We start from the raw sequence: 19023 nt of genomic DNA, 5'->3' as shown, positions 1-19023 counted from the left end.
TACTAAAATAAATTAGAAACCAAATCAAGAGTAATAGTATATTAAATTGAGATTAATTTTTGCTTAATAATTAGAATAGTCAAGTATCATGTGTATTTAATACTCTTGAGTGAAATGAAAAATATATATTTTCAAATTAATTTAATAATGACAATAAAATGAAATTTTTATTAAATGACAGTTTTTATACATTTCATAAATTACTCTATTACTTCCATTTTTAGTTTTTAGTCAATTTACTATAATAAATATTAAATACCTTGAACACCTTATTAATCTTATACCTTATCTTATACAAATATATAAAAATCAAAGCATTTGACAAAAAAAGAAAATATTCAATGTGGATGTTCTATATTTTACATATGTATAGTCATGAATAAATGCCATGTATTATCTAATAAATACATTTTATTTTATTTTATGCATTTTTAATTTTAAAAAAATCAATATGCATAATTTGATTTAATTAATTTGTAATGTAGAAAAAGTAAATTTATTTAATTTAGATTATTACATTTATTTTCTTTTAAATATTCATTACCCTTACCCTTACCTTATATAAATAAGTTTTAATTCAATTTGTAATCAAAGTTAATTTTGTTTACCTTAAATCACTCTCAATTAAATTTTATTTTTAATTTTTCACACTAACTTCAACTTTATAAATAGGAATATGTTTTTGTCTGTTAGAGATAATAATATGAGCTTTTGTTCTATAATTCTATTATGTTCCGTCTCTCTTTTTTCCTTTTTTTATTTGTTCTAGTGATATGTTTCTTTTTTGTTCCATTTGTTTTATTCATCTTTATTTCAAAATGTGGTTTCTTTTATTGTTTTTTAATATTACAATATGCTTTTTAGCAAAAAAAAGAAAAACCTAATCTACTTTTAGTTTTTGGAACAATATTAGTATAATATACAAATATGTTGATGTGCCTTAGAAATTAATCTAAACATTTCATACACAATATAAAATGACTCACTTTATTTTATCTTTATATTTAATTTTTAGTTTATTTTTTAATGAAGTAATTTATAATTTTTAAGTGCGAGTATGCTATATGATTAATTTTGAGTACAAAATTTTACTAGCTTTTCTAATTGCTAACAAGTTATCACTAGGAACATGTCTGATCCCAAATGCTATAATAAAGGATTATTGCCATAAAAAAATAGGATATAATATGCAAGGGAGTGTCCAAACAAATATGGATGGCTTACACAAATGAGTCTTGCATGGGATTAACAATTTCTAAATTTCAATTATTACAATACCAAATGAAATTCAATTATCTTATACATATAAATGAAAACAAAATTTTAATTTGTTATCTAAATTATAAATGCATTGATTTCTTAAATATTATTATATTTAATGAGAATTATGCTAATTCATTTGCTTGGTCATGTCCTTTGAAAATTTAAAATGAAATTGAAATCAACATTAATCACTTAATGTACAATCTCCATCAATTACCTCTAACTAAATTAATTGATATCTTTTAAGTTTGAGAAATGAATTAAAAAAGTGTTGGCATTCAATGGAGTAAATTGAACAATATAGATAATAAATTATTGTATTACTCAAGATTTGTTATTTATCTATCAATAGGGCTTGACAGTTTGAAAAAATGGATCCAATAGTAAGAAATTGTGTCAATAGGCACAAAGTTTTTAAGAGTAAATTTGTTTTTTTTAAAAAAAAAAAATCAAGTTTTCATATAGTGTTAGTATTAATCAAATCAAGTGCTATTAACAAAGCAAAGTTAAATAAGGATTTAAATCTCTCAAGAGAATAAGAGTTAAAAATTGATTTATCTAAATGGTTTATACAGTAAATATAATATTATAGTCATTTCCTTATAAATAACTAATGTTTTTGCCTTTTATGAATAAATTACAATTCAAGTTGCAATTAAAATTTAATTTTTCATTATTGTTTACCTTAAATTTATCAAAATTAAATTCCATTCTTAACTTTTAACATTCAACATTGACACTACACAAGAATAGGAGTTTGCTTTGATGTATTACTATTTAATAATTAACACTGAAAAAAAAATTTAAATTTAAATTATTATCGAAAGACCAAATTTTAATTTTATATATTGTCTTTCTAATATTACAATACTACATTAAATGAAAGAATTCTTTTCTATCTCATGAGAAAAGAATTTGTGTTACTTCCAATTAATTAATTCATATAAAAGATATATTTTAAAAAATTATTATCTATCAATTATTTGACATTTGAACAAAAACTTATAAAATTTGAAAACTATATAGTTACTAATTAATAACTATATACTTTTTATACAAAAAGTTATTAATTTCATTATCTTATTTATATAAATTTTATCCTACATTAAATTAGTACTATGTACTCTTGATTTTATTTTTATATTATCTAATATTTTATATTTATAATCTTGCCTCAAATATAATCTTAAAATATATGTACATATCAACGAGAAAAAGTGTTATGTAATAAATGTGCTTACTAATAAAATCTTTTAATTTTATTATTTAATGGTTAATTGACAAAGATAAATATTAAATTATTAGATTTTTTTAACATATAAAAATAAAATTTTAAAACTTAATTTTAACATATATTTTTCAAATTATAAATTCTCTTAATGTTTTTGTTTGATTGATGAGTTCATAAAAATTAAAGTAACTTATTTTAAAGTGAGTGATTGTCCAATTATGAATTACTGTTATATTTTTATGTTGTTTATCACACATTTTACACTAAAATCCAAATCTCTTTTAATTTTATGTTACCAAACCTAATAAATAGGTTGTTGGAAAAATAAAGACAAAATATGCTTTCCAATTTTAAATGAAATTTTGTATAGAGAATTCTTTTATATTTTGATTTAATATTAAAATAAATACAATAACAACATATAAATTTAGTTAAAAGAAATATAATATTACCATATTAAATTTAATTAATTAAAATAATTTTATAAAAAATTAAAAAATCCGTGTATCGCACAGATCGTAAACTAATTGCATTTAAAAAGCAAAGAAATAAAAACTTTAAAGGCATATGGGATAATGGATATATGGGAATCTTATTCAAACCAAATGAAATAAAGAATAAATAAGATGCCATCTCCATTATTATTGGTAATCTTCCAAAATTTTCAAACGAACAGCACCATAACTTTTGACAAATTCGATATTATCCTGTGCCAATCAAAAACAGAAATAAGTACCCAAGTTAAAATAAAATAAATATCAAAGGAGCTCTTTGTTTGAGGGTTGCCTCATAGTTGTTGTCCCATAAAGAAGTGAGATATTTTTCTTCCTCGTTTTTATTTTTTTTCTAGTTTCTTTCGATAAGATTTGGTGGATACTTTTCTAATTTCTTTCAGGTTTGAATGTGTTTGAGTCTCCATCAAGTGGTATGCAACTTATAATTCTCCAAGATAGGATTGGAGTTGCCTATCCAAGTTTGGTCTTTTTTTTTCTTCTTCTTTTTTTTTTTTTTTTGGTACTAAGGAGCGGTTGTTGACTTTACATTACATAAGCTCGTGATGTAGGCATACTGAAATTGCAAAAAAAAAAAAAAAAAGAATAAATAAAAAATAAAACTAGGAAAGGAATAAAACAATGGTAACCAGGACATATGACCTTGCCTCACTTGACTAGGCACTTGTCTTGTTGATTAATAGATAATGCATTACTCGATTAATTTTGATCCTTGATATAAGAGAGGAATATGATTCATTCAGATCAAATTTTGGACAGGTGAAATTAGCAGTACTGCCTAAGAAGCAAGAACTATAATTTGGTGCTTTATTTGGCCTATAGTAATTATCTGCCAAAACTAGCATTACGCAAGGGTTCACATGACATTTCTACAACATCACCCTAACTAGCTGGGCCATGTAATTTATTCTTCAAAATTTGGCTTTGCTTTGCATAAGAATTAAGAACTTATTCATTGGGGGGGGGGGGGGGGGTATTTTTCTTACTTTATTCTTTGTAGAAAAAGTTATCAACCATCCGTTGCCTTCTAGATTGTTTCAAAAAAAATTATGTTTCAGATCATGATTTTTTCAAAATTGTTATAAATAAATTATTTATTTTTTTTGGAATATTTTTAAAAGATTGTGGATTGAAAAGTTGAATTTTAAAAGTTTCAAATAAAAATGAAATATTATAAAAAACAAATGGTTCTCAGCTTGGATTATCTTCTGCTTCTTCTTTTTTTTTTTTTTTCAATCCTAATAAAATTAATAATAGTGTATTTCACCACAAATACTGGACAAAATGATACATCGCATAATGTATTAGCTTGTATATTCCTCTCATGGTTTAAAAAAGAAACATGTAGATAAGAATTAATCGGCAATATATATTTTTACTTTATATACATGTAAGATTCTTCATTCTCACAGTTATGAATTCCATCAATAAATTGTGGTGTTCAGTTCAAAGCTGCACATCAAACTTAAATTCTAAGTCTAAAGAGTAAAGAGGGAGGAAAGATGAAAACTGTACGAAGGCATGCCCTTAGGCCGGGAGATCACATCTTTTCTGATAGGAAGTTACGTCTTTACTTTCACCATGGTATATACACTCTCTCTCTTTGCTATTATTAACAACTCATTAATGCAACTTATAATTTACAGGAGATGAGAATTTCAATCTTCTATATATAGTTTCCTTTTCAACAATTTTATAATTTTATTAATGATTATTTATTATTAATTATTACAATTAAGGGTTGGCTTGTGTAGAGATTTTGGCTTCAAATTTGAAGAATTTGAGTCTGGATCTTTTTTCTTTTGAAAATTCGGGTCTGGATTTTTAATCAAGAGCAACAAATAAACCTATTTTAAACCATATATTTGGATTGAGAAGTAGTGAGATGAACATTTGACAACCGATTATGTTTTTATTTAAATTTCACCTTTAGTGAAAATTTTCAATTTTATAAGCTAAATTAAAATACTGTCACATGTTCAATTATTTCTATTAATTATTTTTTATTTTTTTATTATATCCTAAAAAATATATGTTACTCTTTTTTAATCCTATCATCATGACAATCAGCAGGTGTGATAATTTCCCAAAAGTATAGTCTCACGAACATTTAAATTTATAGACAAGATTGCCTTGCATAATTTGGAGTAAAAGGTTGTCAAATCTTGAAATAAATATATTTTAATTTATTTCTAAAAGAAGAGAGACCTTAATTTGACGCCAGGCATATATGTGGGGGATGACATGGTGATTCACCTGATGGGACCAAGCAAGATTTACGACAGGCCACCATGCAAAAAATGTGGGTTCAAGCCACAGACTGGAATCTTCAAAACCTGCCTCGATTGCTTCCTGGATGGTCACTCACTGTACCGCTATGAATATGATGTCTCCTACTTGGAGTTGGTTTTTAAACGCCGAGGTTCTTGCAGTACTCGGGATTGCAAATCGGCAAATGAAGTTGTCGAAACAGCTTATCTTCTGCTCCAAAACCAGAACTTCGGCACCTACAATTTTTTTCTTAACAATTGTGAGGACTTTGCAGTGTATTGCAAAACGGGTGTGGCCATGAGCAATCAAACAGCAGGCTTATTTGGATTTAACTTGGTTGGTGCTGTTGGCTATGCAGTTACAAAAGGGATCCATGACGCCGTGGCCAATTAAGAAGAACTCGGAACTGATCACCACCATAATTATCATATAATTCAAAAGCTCAACAAATTAACTGACGAAATTTAAAGGACAAAACTATGTACGTTATTACTAAGGTTTAGAAACACTTCTATGGAATTGCACTCTATGTCTAGAGAGTGTTCTAGTTCCATATATTTATAATGATAATATATGTACAATAGATAAAAAATAAATGATAAATAATATAGTCAAGGTTATGCCTACAGATTAGCCAATATATCAGCTAATATTACATAGGTTATTGCACAGAATCTGTGATTGGGTATAAATTATTATTATTTCCCCTCAAGTTGATGTGCAAGAGGGAAAGAACACCCAACTTGGCACGCAATATCCGAAAATGATTATACGGAAGAGCTTGGGTGAATATATCAGTCAATTGATGAGAAGAACGCACAAAACGAGTGACCAAAGAGCCTTGAGCAACTTTTTCACGAACAAACTGGTAATCGATCTCAACGTGTTTTGTTCGTGCATGAAACACTAGATTATAAGACATATAAAGAGCACTGGTATTGTCACAATATAAAATAGATGGTTAAGACAAGTGAACACCAAGATCACGCATGAGAGAGGCAAGCCAAGTGAATTTTGCTGCTGTTGAAGCAATAGCTATGTACTCAGCCTCTGCGTTGGATCTTGCAACAGTTTGTTGTTTCTTAACTCCCCAAGATATTAGATTTGCACCAAGAAAAATTGCATAGCCAGTTAGATCAATGAGTTGTCATAATGTATTGGTTTGAGAATTCGATCATTAAACAGAAAAAATTTAAAAATCATAAAAAAATAGAGTCATCACCATTTTTTTTTCAGATATAATTAATTACTCAAAAGTTTATCTTTTAATAAAACGATAAAAACGAGTTTAAAATTTATTAAAAAGATAATTTTGATCTATGAAAATATATTAGATTTGCGAGTTGGTTATGTATGAAAAATGATTAATACCCCACAACGTCCATAAAATTGATCCAATTAATCATGCATTATTTATAATTTTAGACAAAAATAGATTTTATATTTAATTATAATTCCCTTTGTTTTTAGGAAATAAAATTAGTTTTAAAAAATATTTATTTATGGATATTATGAAAATCTTTAAAATAAAAAAATACATTCAAAGCCTTTTACATAAATATAGAATTCAAATATAGTCTTTTCATTTAAGATTTATCATAGCATTTATTTTAAAATAATAAATAACACTCTTTGTAAATAATAATCATTAATGGCTCTCCAACATCTAGATAGAGTACTAATAATTATATTTTATTAAATATTATTTTAATTTTATTTGTTAAAAACTAAAAAATTTTAAGAAAACTTTTTATGCTGTAAAAAAAAAGAGTAATATAATTAATAATAAGCATCAATAAACATGTATATGAATTATGAATGTACACATTATTCTAAAAAGGAATTATATGCAGATAATGATAAAATACGAATTTAAGAATCAGGTTTTCAAATATAAAAAGATAACTTAAACTTTTCAACATCTAATAAGAGTTTGAGTACAACTTTTTATTTTTAAAAATCCCATCCCATTATTTTTATTATTTTATATTACTTATATTTGTTATTTCAACAAAATAAATTTATTTTAAGTTGTAAAAATATATGAAAATTCTTAATGAAATAAAATTTTTTAAATATCTTAACATCTAAGTAATATTCAAAAATAAATTATTTTATAAAAGGTTTTCGAGTAAATATTCATAAAATTTCTTAAATATCTCAATATCTAAGTGATGTTAGAGAATTTAATTAATTTATTTGCATTAAATTAACACATGATTTTTGTAAGGCAAAATTAAAATTATGTTCTTAATAATTTAATATGCAATAACAATAATATTTATTTATTTATTTCATTATCAATAGTTAAAAATAATTAAATATTTATCAATATAAAAAATGCATGCAAAAATAAATAAATAATAAATAAGTGAATTGAATTTACTTACATTGGACTTAAATCTAACATGATCCACAAGAGTAGCCCAATTTAAAGGATATCTGAATAGGCCTGGATTGGACCGGTGGGCTAGGTGAGGTGAACGGGTTAGAGCTTAGGCCAATTTGGATCATCAGTCGGGTCACGAGTCTGGGTCAGGCTGACCCGATCCTCCCTTCTTTTTTTTTTTTTAGCTATAAATGCTAAATTTTTTTTAATCTCATTTCAAACCCTCTTTTCTTTATATAAAAAAAGTTCTCTTCTTTAAAAAAAAAAAAAAAAAACTAGAGGCTTTCCCAGCCCCCAATTTTCCGCGAAGCCTCGCCGGCATTGTCACAGCTGTGTCGCCGACACTGTCAACGACCAGTGGTCTTTTGGCTCCCAAATTTCAACGGTAGCCTCTCCTTGATGTCCCAGTTATAGATCCAACCTTAATTTTTGCTAGAATGACCCCAAAATCGGTAGATCTGAGACTGAAACCAAAAAACTTAGACCGTGAAATCTCTCTCTTCCACCGTTGAATTTCTACGAGGTTTTAATATGATATTCTCCTTTCCTTTTTCTCCCTTTCTACTATTGTCGATTGCTCGAGGGAAGCCACCACCGCTCACACCGTCTCTACAGCCTTTCTTTCGTGGCTTCCGAGGTTTTTTTTCTTTTTTTTTTGTTCTCTTTTTTTAAAATCAACTGACCTTTTTTTTTTGTTTTGTTTTGCAAGGCTTGCTCGGCGCTGGGTTCCTTTCTTGTGGAGAACTATGGATATTTTTTATTTTGATTTTATTTTGGGTTTTGGTTTCTTGGTTGCAGATGGGTTTTTTGGTGGGTTTGTACGGGCTCTGGTGTGGGGTTTTTGGCTGGAGATTGGTGCTGTGTAGATGGTTGCTTTTTGTTGGGGAAGGGCAATGATGGCCGATTTGGGAAAGGTCGGATTGAAGGGCTTATGGAGAAGAGTTTATGTTGGTGAGGGTGAAAAGGGGTTCTCCGGGGTTGGTGTATGTGCTGTGGAGGTGGCGAAAGGGGCTGTTTGGGAGTTTGGGATTTTCGGCTCTCCGCGGGGCTTTGGTGGGGTTGCTGGTGGTCTCTGCTTTTGGTGGCCGATTGGCATCGGGGGCTATGGGGTAGAGGTGAAGGGCTTGGTGCTTGGAGATGGTTTGAAGGTTGTGCGGGTGAAGGGGCTTTGGCAGCGCGGGTGTCAGGTCTGGGTGCTAAGGTGAAGGGTGCAAAGGGGCTGTCTTGGGTGAAGAGGATGGATGGTTTAATGGGACTTTTGTGTGTTCCTCCTGCCCCTAGGTGCTGTTCTCCTCCCTTGGTTTTTAATCTAGCCGTTTGTAATCAGTCCAAAACTTGCAGAGTCGCAGAGTAGTGGAGTGTAGGGTAGTGGTGGAGCATGGATTACAGAGTGTGTGGTGCTGGCCTGGTGCGCAGGGGCAGGGGCAGTGGCTGGTGCACTGCAGAGGCCTGGGCATTTGGCTTGTTGTGGCAGTGGCTGCTGGCTACTTTCTTTGCTTTTTTTTTTTTCCTTTTTTGTAATTCATTTATTTTTATGTAATTTAAATTTTTTTGTAATTAATTTTTATTTTATATTTTTTAGAATTTGATTAACTAATTAATTATTTATATATATTTTTTGTAATTTTTCTATTAATTAAATAAATTCTAAATGATAATAAAATTAAATTCAAAATAATTAATTCAAAACAAGTTCAACAAATTTAATTTGATTTAATGTTTAAACAATTCAAATAAAAACATGTAAATAGTGTTTAAAAGATCAAACAAATTCAAATTAATTAAAATAAAATTAAGTATTTACAATTATCTTTTTTTGTATTTTTTTAGAATTAAAAATAATGTAAAAATATAAATGATAATTTTATTCGGATGGTGCTTTTAAGTAAGAGAGAAACCTTTGTTCTTTTTTTTCCTTCCTTTTTGTTTTGTTTTGTTTTGTTTTATTTTTATTTTTATTTTTATTTTCTTCGAAAAAGTTGAAAAGTTCATGAATTGCAAAAAATAGTTCAAAATGTTACATAAGTTAGCGATTAAGAATGGTTAGGATTGACTCGTAAACCAAAAATAAAAGATTATTGATTATTAGGATTAAATAACAAGTCATGAAATAAAAATGATCAAGATTAAATTACGAGCTGAAGAATAAATATAATTTGAACTAAGCTGCAAGTTAAAAAATAAAAATAACTGGAATTGAACCGTAAGTCAAAAGATAAAATGATTGGGACTAAATGGAGAGTCAAAAAATAAAGATGATCAGAATTAAACTGTAAGTTAAAAAATAAAGAAGCTTGGGACTGAGCTACAAGTTAAAAAAAAAAAAAGACTGAGATTGAACCGTAAGTCAAAGGATAAAGATAATTGAAACTAAGTCGAAAGTCAAAAAATAAAGATGATCGGGATTGAATTGCAAGTCGAAGAATAAAAATAATCGAAACTGAATCGTAAATCAAAAAATAAAAATGATCAAGATTAAATCACACGTCAAAGGATAAAGATCATTAAGATTAAGCTGAGAGTCAAAAAATAAAGATAATCGAGATTGAATTGTAAGTCGAAGAATAAAAATGACTGAGACTGAGTCGTAAGTCAAAGAATGAAAATGACTAAAATTGAACCATAAGTCAAAAAATAAAGATGATTGGGATTGAATCGTAAGTTAAAAAATAAGAAAACGATCGAGATAATATCGCAAGTTGAATAAAGTGACCGTTAATCTGGATTTTCATGCCAGCTAATCTTAGGCTTATATGCTAGTTAAACTGGGCCTAAAATTTTATTAGAGGTTAAGTAAACTGAGCTTAAAATTAGGTGTTAAATAAACTGGGCTTAAAATTGTGTGCTAGCTAAGCTGAGCTTAAAAATTCATTGGGAGCCAAATAAATTGGGTTTAAAAAATTTTTTTGATGCCAAATAATCTGGGCTTAACTTTAGGTACCGGCTATCTTAAAAACATTGGGGTAAGATAAACTGAACTTAAAATTTTCATTAAGGGTCAGATAAACTAGGCTTAAAATTTCATTAAGGGCTAGATAAACTACAATTAAAATTCAGTGCCAATCTGGTTTAAAATTAGGTGATAGTTAGACTAGGTTTAAAATCTTTTCATGTCATGCTAGATCAATTGGGCTTAAATTTTCACTGAGAGCTAGCTAGCTAAGCTGGGCTTTAAAATCTTCATTGGGTGCTAAGTAAATCAGGGTTAAATTTTTTCTTTGGTGCTAGATAAATTAGGTTTAAAATCTTTTTTGAGTGGCTTGAAAACTAGGCTCAAATTTTCATTGATGCTAAGTAAACTGGACTTAAAATTTTCATCAAGCACCAAGTAAATTGGGTTTAAAATCTTTGTTTGGTGTTAGATAAATTGGACTTAAACTTTCATTGGTGCCAAGTAAACTGGATTTAAAATTTTCATCAAGTGCCAAGTAAACTGGGTTTAAAATCTTTCTTTGGTGCCAAATAAATTTTGGCTTAAAATTTTATTGGGTCCGAGCTAAGCTCAGTTTAAATTTTCACTAGCGTCAGGTAAACTGAGGCTTAACTTTTTGTGTAGACTTAAATTTTTATAAGGAATTGACAATTCCTTTTAAAAATGAAAGAAGTGAACAATCTCTCTCTCAATGAATTGGATGATTGCACCCCTAAAGATAATTGTTAATTTAAAAAGACTTTACTACTTAAAGGGGATAAAAGGGGTATATATTTTTTAGCTAATTTGGGCTTATGTGCCAATTAATCTAGGCTTATGTGCCAACTAAACTAAGCTTATGTGCCAACTAATATGGGCTTAAATCTCATTAATGCTAGATAATCTAGGCTTAAGACTTCATTGGTGTCAGATAATCTAGGCTTGCCAATTACACTGGGCTTAAGATTTCATTGGTTCTAGATAATCTAGGCTTAAAACTTTATTATTGCTAGATAATCTAGGCGTCAACTAAACTAGGTTTGAACTTTTTTAGAATTTGGCAATCCTTATCAGAAATGAAAAAAGTGAAACTTTTTTTTCCTAAAGGATTAAATGGTTATGTAGACAAATATTCTTATATATTCAAAAGGATTTCAATACTTGAACGGAATAAAAGAGGCATATAATTTTTCATGCAAGCTCACAAATGAAATATAAGCTTTTCTAAAAATATGGATTTCTTGAAAACCAAACATATTCAACATTTTCCTTAGTTTCCAAATGCTATATTTTGATATATGTCAAGGTTAACTGTAAGGGTTTGAGATTTTGAAAAATTATTTGAAAATGGACAAAAATTGAGATTTTTTAAATCAACTCATCAAACTTATGGGAGTTTGATATTTTAGATCTTTCAATAAGGTTTGGCTTATCTGTTTAGCATCTACCATGTTTAGCATTAAGAGTGACATTTAAGGTTTGCTCTAAATTGCTCTTTTTAGGGTTTTCACCCTAGAGCCATTTTTATTTCTATTTTTTCTCCTTTTTTTAAATTTTTTATTAACACACCATGCACTTAAAAAAATTCAAAACTAATCCAAAAGAGGACAAGAATTTTTTTGAGAAGGGGTTAACGATCCAAACAAGAAATTATGTAATAAATGGGGACTCAAAAGATTCATGGTCAGTTTTTTAAGAAAAACTTTTCAATTTTAAGCCTTTATGTTTGATCCAATATAGACTTTTCAAAGGTTATAATGTAGGTTAATGTTTGGGGTTGTTAAGGAAAAAGACAAAAAGGTCTAAAATAAGTCTTTAAGGATATTTAAAACTAAAGATCATTTTTTCGTTCGAAGGATACACTCTGAGGTCTATTCTTTTTTACTTTCCACCCATTCATTTCATTTCTTTTTCCTTCTTTTATTATTCCTTTCCTTTCCTTTTTTCTTTTCTTTTCTTTTGCATTCTTTCACTAAGTGGATTTAAAATTTATTATGAACTTTTATATTGAACCTTTGCCTCAATGTATGGGATTCCATTTAGGTATCCCTATTCTTAATCCTTAAATGTGTTCATTTTTACCCTTAAGTATAGAGGGTGATCTTTAATTAAGATTTATTGTAAAAGAATTCAATCAAGTTCAAAGGAGTAATAAAGGATAAATTTTTATATTTGTGAAAGGATAATAAAATACAACTATTTATTATTTCAAGTATAAACATTTAAATTGAAAAGCAGTTCCCTTTAGAAAAATGATTTCGAAAAAAGGTATTCATTTCAACAAATTTTTTTTGGCATTTTCTATTTTGGATTTTTTTTCTTTATTCATTTCAATAGTGCATGATGTCATAATAATTTTTTTCTTTTTTTTTTCTCTCTCTTTTTTTTTTTTTGACATATCCCTGTATAATAATTGATTATAAAGATATAACACTTGATTATAAATAAAACCTCAAAAAAAATCTTTAATTATATTTAAAAATTTGTGAAACAATTAATTCATGTTAAGTGCAAACATGCTATTATTTTCTTGAAAAAATAATTAATTATCAATTAATTATATGTGATTATTAAATGATAAATATTTATTAATATTTTTACATGCACATTTTTCAATGAAAAAGATGAACTATTTCATTTAATTTGTTCTCATATTGTATTTAGACTAAATGTGCCTTTAATAAAATTAATCCTTACCTTGGCAGTTTGATTCTTGTACCGTATTTCTGCTTCAATTTATTTATTTTATTTTTGATTAAAAAGAAGTCATGATGTTTGAAAAAAGAATTGTAGATATTCAAATTTAAAATTTAAATTTATTAAGTATTATTTTTTAAAAATAATTATGTGAATTAATTGGATTAAGTGTCCATTTTTTTTCAATCAATGAAACAATACATATGATTTTTTTAATTTATTATATTATAGTGTAATTTAACAATTTAATTACTTGATTACAAAAAATAATAAATAATTGTCTAATTAAAAAAATCTTTTCATATATGCTTATGCCATAACACATGCAATTTAAATAATTACTTTTTTTTTTAGGTTTATGAAATTGGACAAAAATACTTAAGTAGTACTTGAGTCTTGCATGTTTTCTTTCCTCTTAGACCCAAAATCATAATCTTCTTATCTAAAGTTCACTTCCGATTTCCCGTTTTATTTTTTTTATTTTTATTTTTTCAACCCAAACAAAAGCGATAGTGCACTCCGTTTAAATAGTAGTCAATTAAGTACGGATTCTACACACGTTTCATTGGCTTATTTATTCTGTTTTTTTTTTTTTTTTAAATTATATTCCTCTTATTAGATATGTATAGAACTTTATTTTTTTGTATGTTAAAAAAATGTATAGATGAGAATTTGGTATATCCAATTTTATTTTGTTTTTCTTTAATATTCTTATTCGTCTTACCGTCCCCTATTATTTGGTTCCCAGACACCTTTCTCCCATCTATAAATTGGTTGTGTTTATTACAAAGAAAGTAGACAAACTGAACTCCAAAGTTCAAAAGAAGAAATTAGGATGAGAAGTTTATTTCTCACTTATCCTATCTTGGTATTCTCTTTCTCTCTCTCTCTCTCTCTCTCTCTTTTAATTTGAGATTATAAAAATTTAAATCTTAATTAAGAGTCTAGCATTATATTAATATATAGTCCACGCAACTGTTGTCATTTATTTCACTCTTTTTCTCTCATTCTGGCCTTTATTTATCTGTTTTTTTTATTTATATTTTGTTTATTCTTTGAGGAAAACCCCAAGACTGGGGGAACCTCGATTGTTCTTCTACTTACTTAGTAATATATATAGAATACATAAATATTTGTTATTTTTGTGTGTTACATATCTATTATATGTTATTAATACATTTAAGATAACTATTGTACTTTCAAAATGTAAATAATATGTGAGAAAAGTTTAAACCACAAGAGATTTGATGGAATTTAGCTTTTATGAATTATACTTATAAAATATAAATAATTGATTGTTTTTAAAATATAATTAAGAAAATAAACATGTGAAATGAAAAACACCATAAGTAATAGACTTTCACTTCTGATTGTAATTAAGGATTGATATTCATTAACTAATTTGATATTAATTCAATCACAACTTTAATATCATAAATAAAATATTGAAGGAAAATAAAATAAAATAAATTTAAATTTTATCTTTTGGTGTTTCGGTTAGTGTGGAAAAGTGAGAAAAAACAATTAAACTCCTACGTTTTCTTTCTTCCCAGTCACAGGGTGTAATTAGTTTATTTGGTTTATTCATTAATTTATAGTTATGTTAGATACGCATGTGTTGTCGATTTTTAACTGTAAATCTGTGATTGTAAATTTTGATTGTACATATAATTTCATAATATATAAATATTTATATATATATATACTAACAATTGTGTCCTATGGCAGAGACAGCTGCTTTTATGCATGTCTTCCCAACCAAGCACATTAAATTTATTTCAAATCTTCATTAATCATCACCCACATCAGGTTTAATTGCACCAAAATCTCAGCAATATTCGTGGAAATCAACAAGAAAAAGCAAGAATTTCAGGTGTTATAATGGACTCTGGAAGTGAACATTTTAGCTCTTCAGGGCCCTCGCACCTAAATAGTATTGATTGGAACAATGCACATTATCGGAGGCCTGTAGCAGCCTGTTTGGTTGGGGGTGTCTACGTGCTGGAAAGTGATCGCCAGGCAAGATGTAAAGGTTCTCAATGTCTTGCTCCTCCTTGGTGGGAGTTTTTCCACTTCAAGTTGATTCATCAGCTTGTTGATGATGATGATACTTCCATCTTCGGTGCCATATTTGAATATAATCCTTCACCTTATCCATATCATCGTACAATTGATAGAATATATCATCGTACAATTGATAGGAGCCCTCGCTATGCAATTGCCTTCCGAGGTACTTTAATGAAACGAGACTCCTTTGCAAGAGATCTTGACTTGGATATCGATGTAATCCGAAATGGACTCCACCAGACTACTCGTTTTGCGATTGCCATAAATGCTGTTCGAGACGTGGTTTTTGCTGTGCGTGGTTCAAATGTCTGGTTAACTGGTCATTCCCTAGGAGCAGCCATGGCAATGCTTGCTGGAAAGACTATGGCCAAGACAGGCTATTTCTTGGAAACTTTCCTCTTTAACCCGCCATTCATATCTCCCCCAATTGAGAGAATCAAAGATAAGAAAGTGAGACATGGACTTCGATTGCAGGCACTGTAATCAAGGCTGGACTTGCTTTTGCTGCTGCTACAAATGGTAACAATAACAATTCAAGGAATGGAAATGGATTTGAAGATTCATTCGCTGCTATATCTGGATGGATCCCATGCCTATTTGTGAATCAGAAGACCCCATATGCGCTGAATATATCGGTTATTTCGAGCACAGGAGAAAGCTGGAAGATATTGGTGCCGAGGCTATTGCGAGGTTAACAAGCCAGCACTCACTGACAAATCTATTTATGAGTGCGGTGGAAATAAAAGGTGTCGAAACTTCGGAACCGTTGCATCTGCTTCCTTCTGCAAATCTGACAGTGAATCTAAATCCTCCACCAGATATTATGCATGCTCATGGGCTATACCAGTGGTGGAGGCCTGACCTGAACTTGAGGTGCAGTGTTTACAAGTACTAATAGTACTAAGGAAACATAGATTGCATTGTCTTCTTCGTGTCATCAACTGCATGATGCCAGCCGATTATCTCAGGAATAATACTATAGACTTTACAACTCGTCTTTCAAAAAAGTGAAAAATGAAAATCTATAATATATAATTTGATATAAATCCCAATAGTAATTTCCTGAGGCTTGTTTGAGCCTGAGTGTCCCCCCTGTCTTTGACTGGTTGTAGTAAGATTGTACTATATTACTGGAAATGAAAAAGCTTTTTGTATATTGGACAAACTCCTGTCGATGTGTTTAATGGAATTCGATCAGGTTTATATTTTATTGCCAGTATCTAAACGTTTTATTTAATATATTAAAAATAATGGTTCGGTCCGACTAGCAACCTGTTCAAATAGCCTTATTGGATTGAAAAGACCATTGATTACCGATTGAATCGGTCGGCCGATTCGGTTATGACAACACTGCAAAAAGAAACTCCGATACATTAGCTTGTGTTGCGTATATATGCAAGCGTTCACTCTTCATTCATCACTTGTAGTGTGTCATGGTCACCATAATAAGGCAGATGATTCATCAAGGATGCCTTTTGGCTTGCGTAAGAACATTTTCCTCATATTTATTCGATTCTCCACTCTTGGCTTTAATGGCTTAATTCCATTGCATACTTGTCTGAATTTGTTATGGGGCCGATTTTACATAATACCCCAGCTTGAATTTCAAGTCTTTTGCTGTTACTAAACTTTGATAAAGTCCATCCCGATATCTTTTAAAGTAAACCATTGGTCCCGTTACTTTATAGGATTATCCAATTTTCACGATCAATATTCGGTCATTTGGATTCTTTAATCATTCTTTTTTTTTTTTTTTTTTTTGCTTCCCAGAACCCTTCTTTCCGTCTATGAATTTGAAGTACTTTAAAGTATGTACCCAGCTGTAACTCAAACATTGGTTTGGAGTTAAAGGAAGAAAGATGGAAGTCCGGAAATGGGATGAGCTCAAGCCTGGTAATCACATTTTTACTAATAGGACACTTAAAAAGTATGTATTTAAAAAATGGTTCTAATTTCCATTTTCTTCTTCTTTCTGTGCATGGTTGTTGTAGCCCTTAAGGGGCGATTTTTTTTTTATTAAGAGACATCAATTAATTTCTTAATTTCGTAACAGGTTGGCATATATGTGGGTAATTAATAGTACTAGACAGAGGTATTCTTGCTAAAATCACTTTATTAAAAGAATATCATACTATTAACCTTTTTCAAGCTTTAGGCCTGTCAGCTTGACTTACAACGAGCAGTTCCAATGGTCTCAAGTCGAGTTTTGGATTTTTAAAATCAATTGGATTTGGCTCAACTCATGATATTATTATTTAATTAAATAATTATGTTTTAATTTAATTTTTTAAAATTTCAAAATTCTTAATTCAAATGCACTTTGATCTTAAACTTTATTTGATAAAAAAGATAAAAATATATATATATAAAAATATTTTCTAAATCGAATGTCAAGTTTCATAATCACTTTCTTATTTTGCATGGCGTAATTGTTAATTACAATTTTCTTTTTCATTCATAGACCTTTCCATCATTCCCATACCAAGCAAAATCTTAGTGAAGCCAATCATGCCAAGACCCCTTAGCAAATAAAATTTGTTCCTTCAATTAGTAAACACCTATGAAATTGATTTTCAAGGATGGTTATTTTGTAATCCTTTGTATATTTGGAGCAGCTCCAGTCTGTCAATATTCTCATTTTGAATGCCATTTGATCAGGTCTATATTTTGTTGTCAGTAGCCAATCAAATTGCATTTAATAACAAAGAAGTAAAAACTTTAAAGGCATATGGGATTATGGATATGTGAGAATCTTAGTCAAACCAAATGAAATACAGAATAAAGAAGATGCCATCTCCATTATTATTGGTAATCTTCCAAAATTTTCAAACGAATTGCAACATAACTTTTGACTAACTCCATATTTACCTTGTGGCAATCAAAGACAGAACTAACTCCATATTTACCTTGTGGCAATCAAAGACAGAAATAAGCACCAAAGTTAAAATAAAATAAATATCATAGGAGCTCTTTGTTTGAGGGTTGCCTCATATTTGTTGTCCCACGAAGAAGTGAGATATTTTTCTTCCTCGTTTTTATTTTTATTTTTCTAGTTTCTTTGGATAAGTTTTAGTGGATACTTTTCTAATTTCCATCAGGTTTGAATGTGTTTGAGTCTCCATCAAGTGGTATGCAACTTATAATTCTCCAAGATATGATTCGGGTTGCCTATCCAAGTTTGGTCTTTTTTTTTTTTTTTTGGGTACTAAAGAGCGGTTGTCCGCTTTACATTACATCGGCTCGTGATATAGGCATACTGAAATTGCCAAAAAACTAAAAATAAAAAATAAAACTAGGAAACGAATAAAACAATGGTAACAATGACATATGACCTTGCCTCCCTTGACTAGCCACTTGTCTTGTTGATTAATAGATAATGCATTACCCGATTAATTTTGGCCCTTGGTATAAAAGAGGAATATGATTCATTCAGATCAAATTTTGGACTGGTGAAATCCGCAGTACTGCCTGACAAGCAAGAACTATAATTTGGTGCTTTATTTGGTCTGTAGTAATTATATGCCAAAACTAGCATTATGCGAGGGTTCACATGACATTTCTACAACATCATGCCCTAACTAGTTGGGTCACGTGATATATTCTTCAAAATTTGGCTTTGCATAAGAATTAAGAACTTATTCATTTGGGGGGGGGGGGGGGGGTATTTTTCTTTATTCTTTGT

The 19023-nt window shown here is 29.0% G+C and overlaps 1 protein-coding gene, 1 long non-coding RNA gene and 1 pseudogene across 3 annotated transcripts; all 3 read left to right on the top strand.

The window, feature by feature from the left end:
• Positions 1-4445: 4445 nt before the first annotated feature.
• LOC149518240 (protein LEAD-SENSITIVE 1-like) lies at positions 4446-5903 on the top strand. The gene is made up of 2 exons (XM_089764002.1): positions 4446-4590; positions 5231-5903. Exons 1-2 carry the CDS (start codon positions 4509-4511, stop codon positions 5668-5670), a joined length of 522 nt encoding a protein of 173 aa, XP_089620128.1. The 5' UTR covers positions 4446-4508; the 3' UTR covers positions 5671-5903.
• Positions 5904-7748: 1845 nt separating this feature from the next.
• On the top strand, positions 7749-9290 carry LOC149518239 (uncharacterized). Of its 2 annotated transcripts, none has more exons than XR_016343699.1 (2): positions 7749-8189; positions 8376-9290. It is a non-coding gene; the product is annotated as an uncharacterized LOC149518239 (long non-coding RNA). The 2 variants fall into 2 exon arrangements; XR_016343698.1 differs by having other exon boundaries at positions 7749-8303.
• A 5709-nt stretch (positions 9291-14999) lies between these two features.
• LOC111277875 (GDSL esterase/lipase At4g10955 pseudogene) lies at positions 15000-16495 on the top strand (annotated as a pseudogene).
• Positions 16496-19023: the final 2528 nt, after the last annotated feature.

This window comes from Durio zibethinus, chromosome 7 (genome assembly GCF_047325235.1).
Source record: "Durio zibethinus cultivar Kanyao isolate XHJ-2024 chromosome 7, ASM4732523v1, whole genome shotgun sequence".
Lineage (NCBI taxonomy): Eukaryota > Viridiplantae > Streptophyta > Magnoliopsida > Malvales > Malvaceae > Durio > Durio zibethinus.
This window is presented reverse-complemented; position numbering and strand designations above follow the sequence as displayed.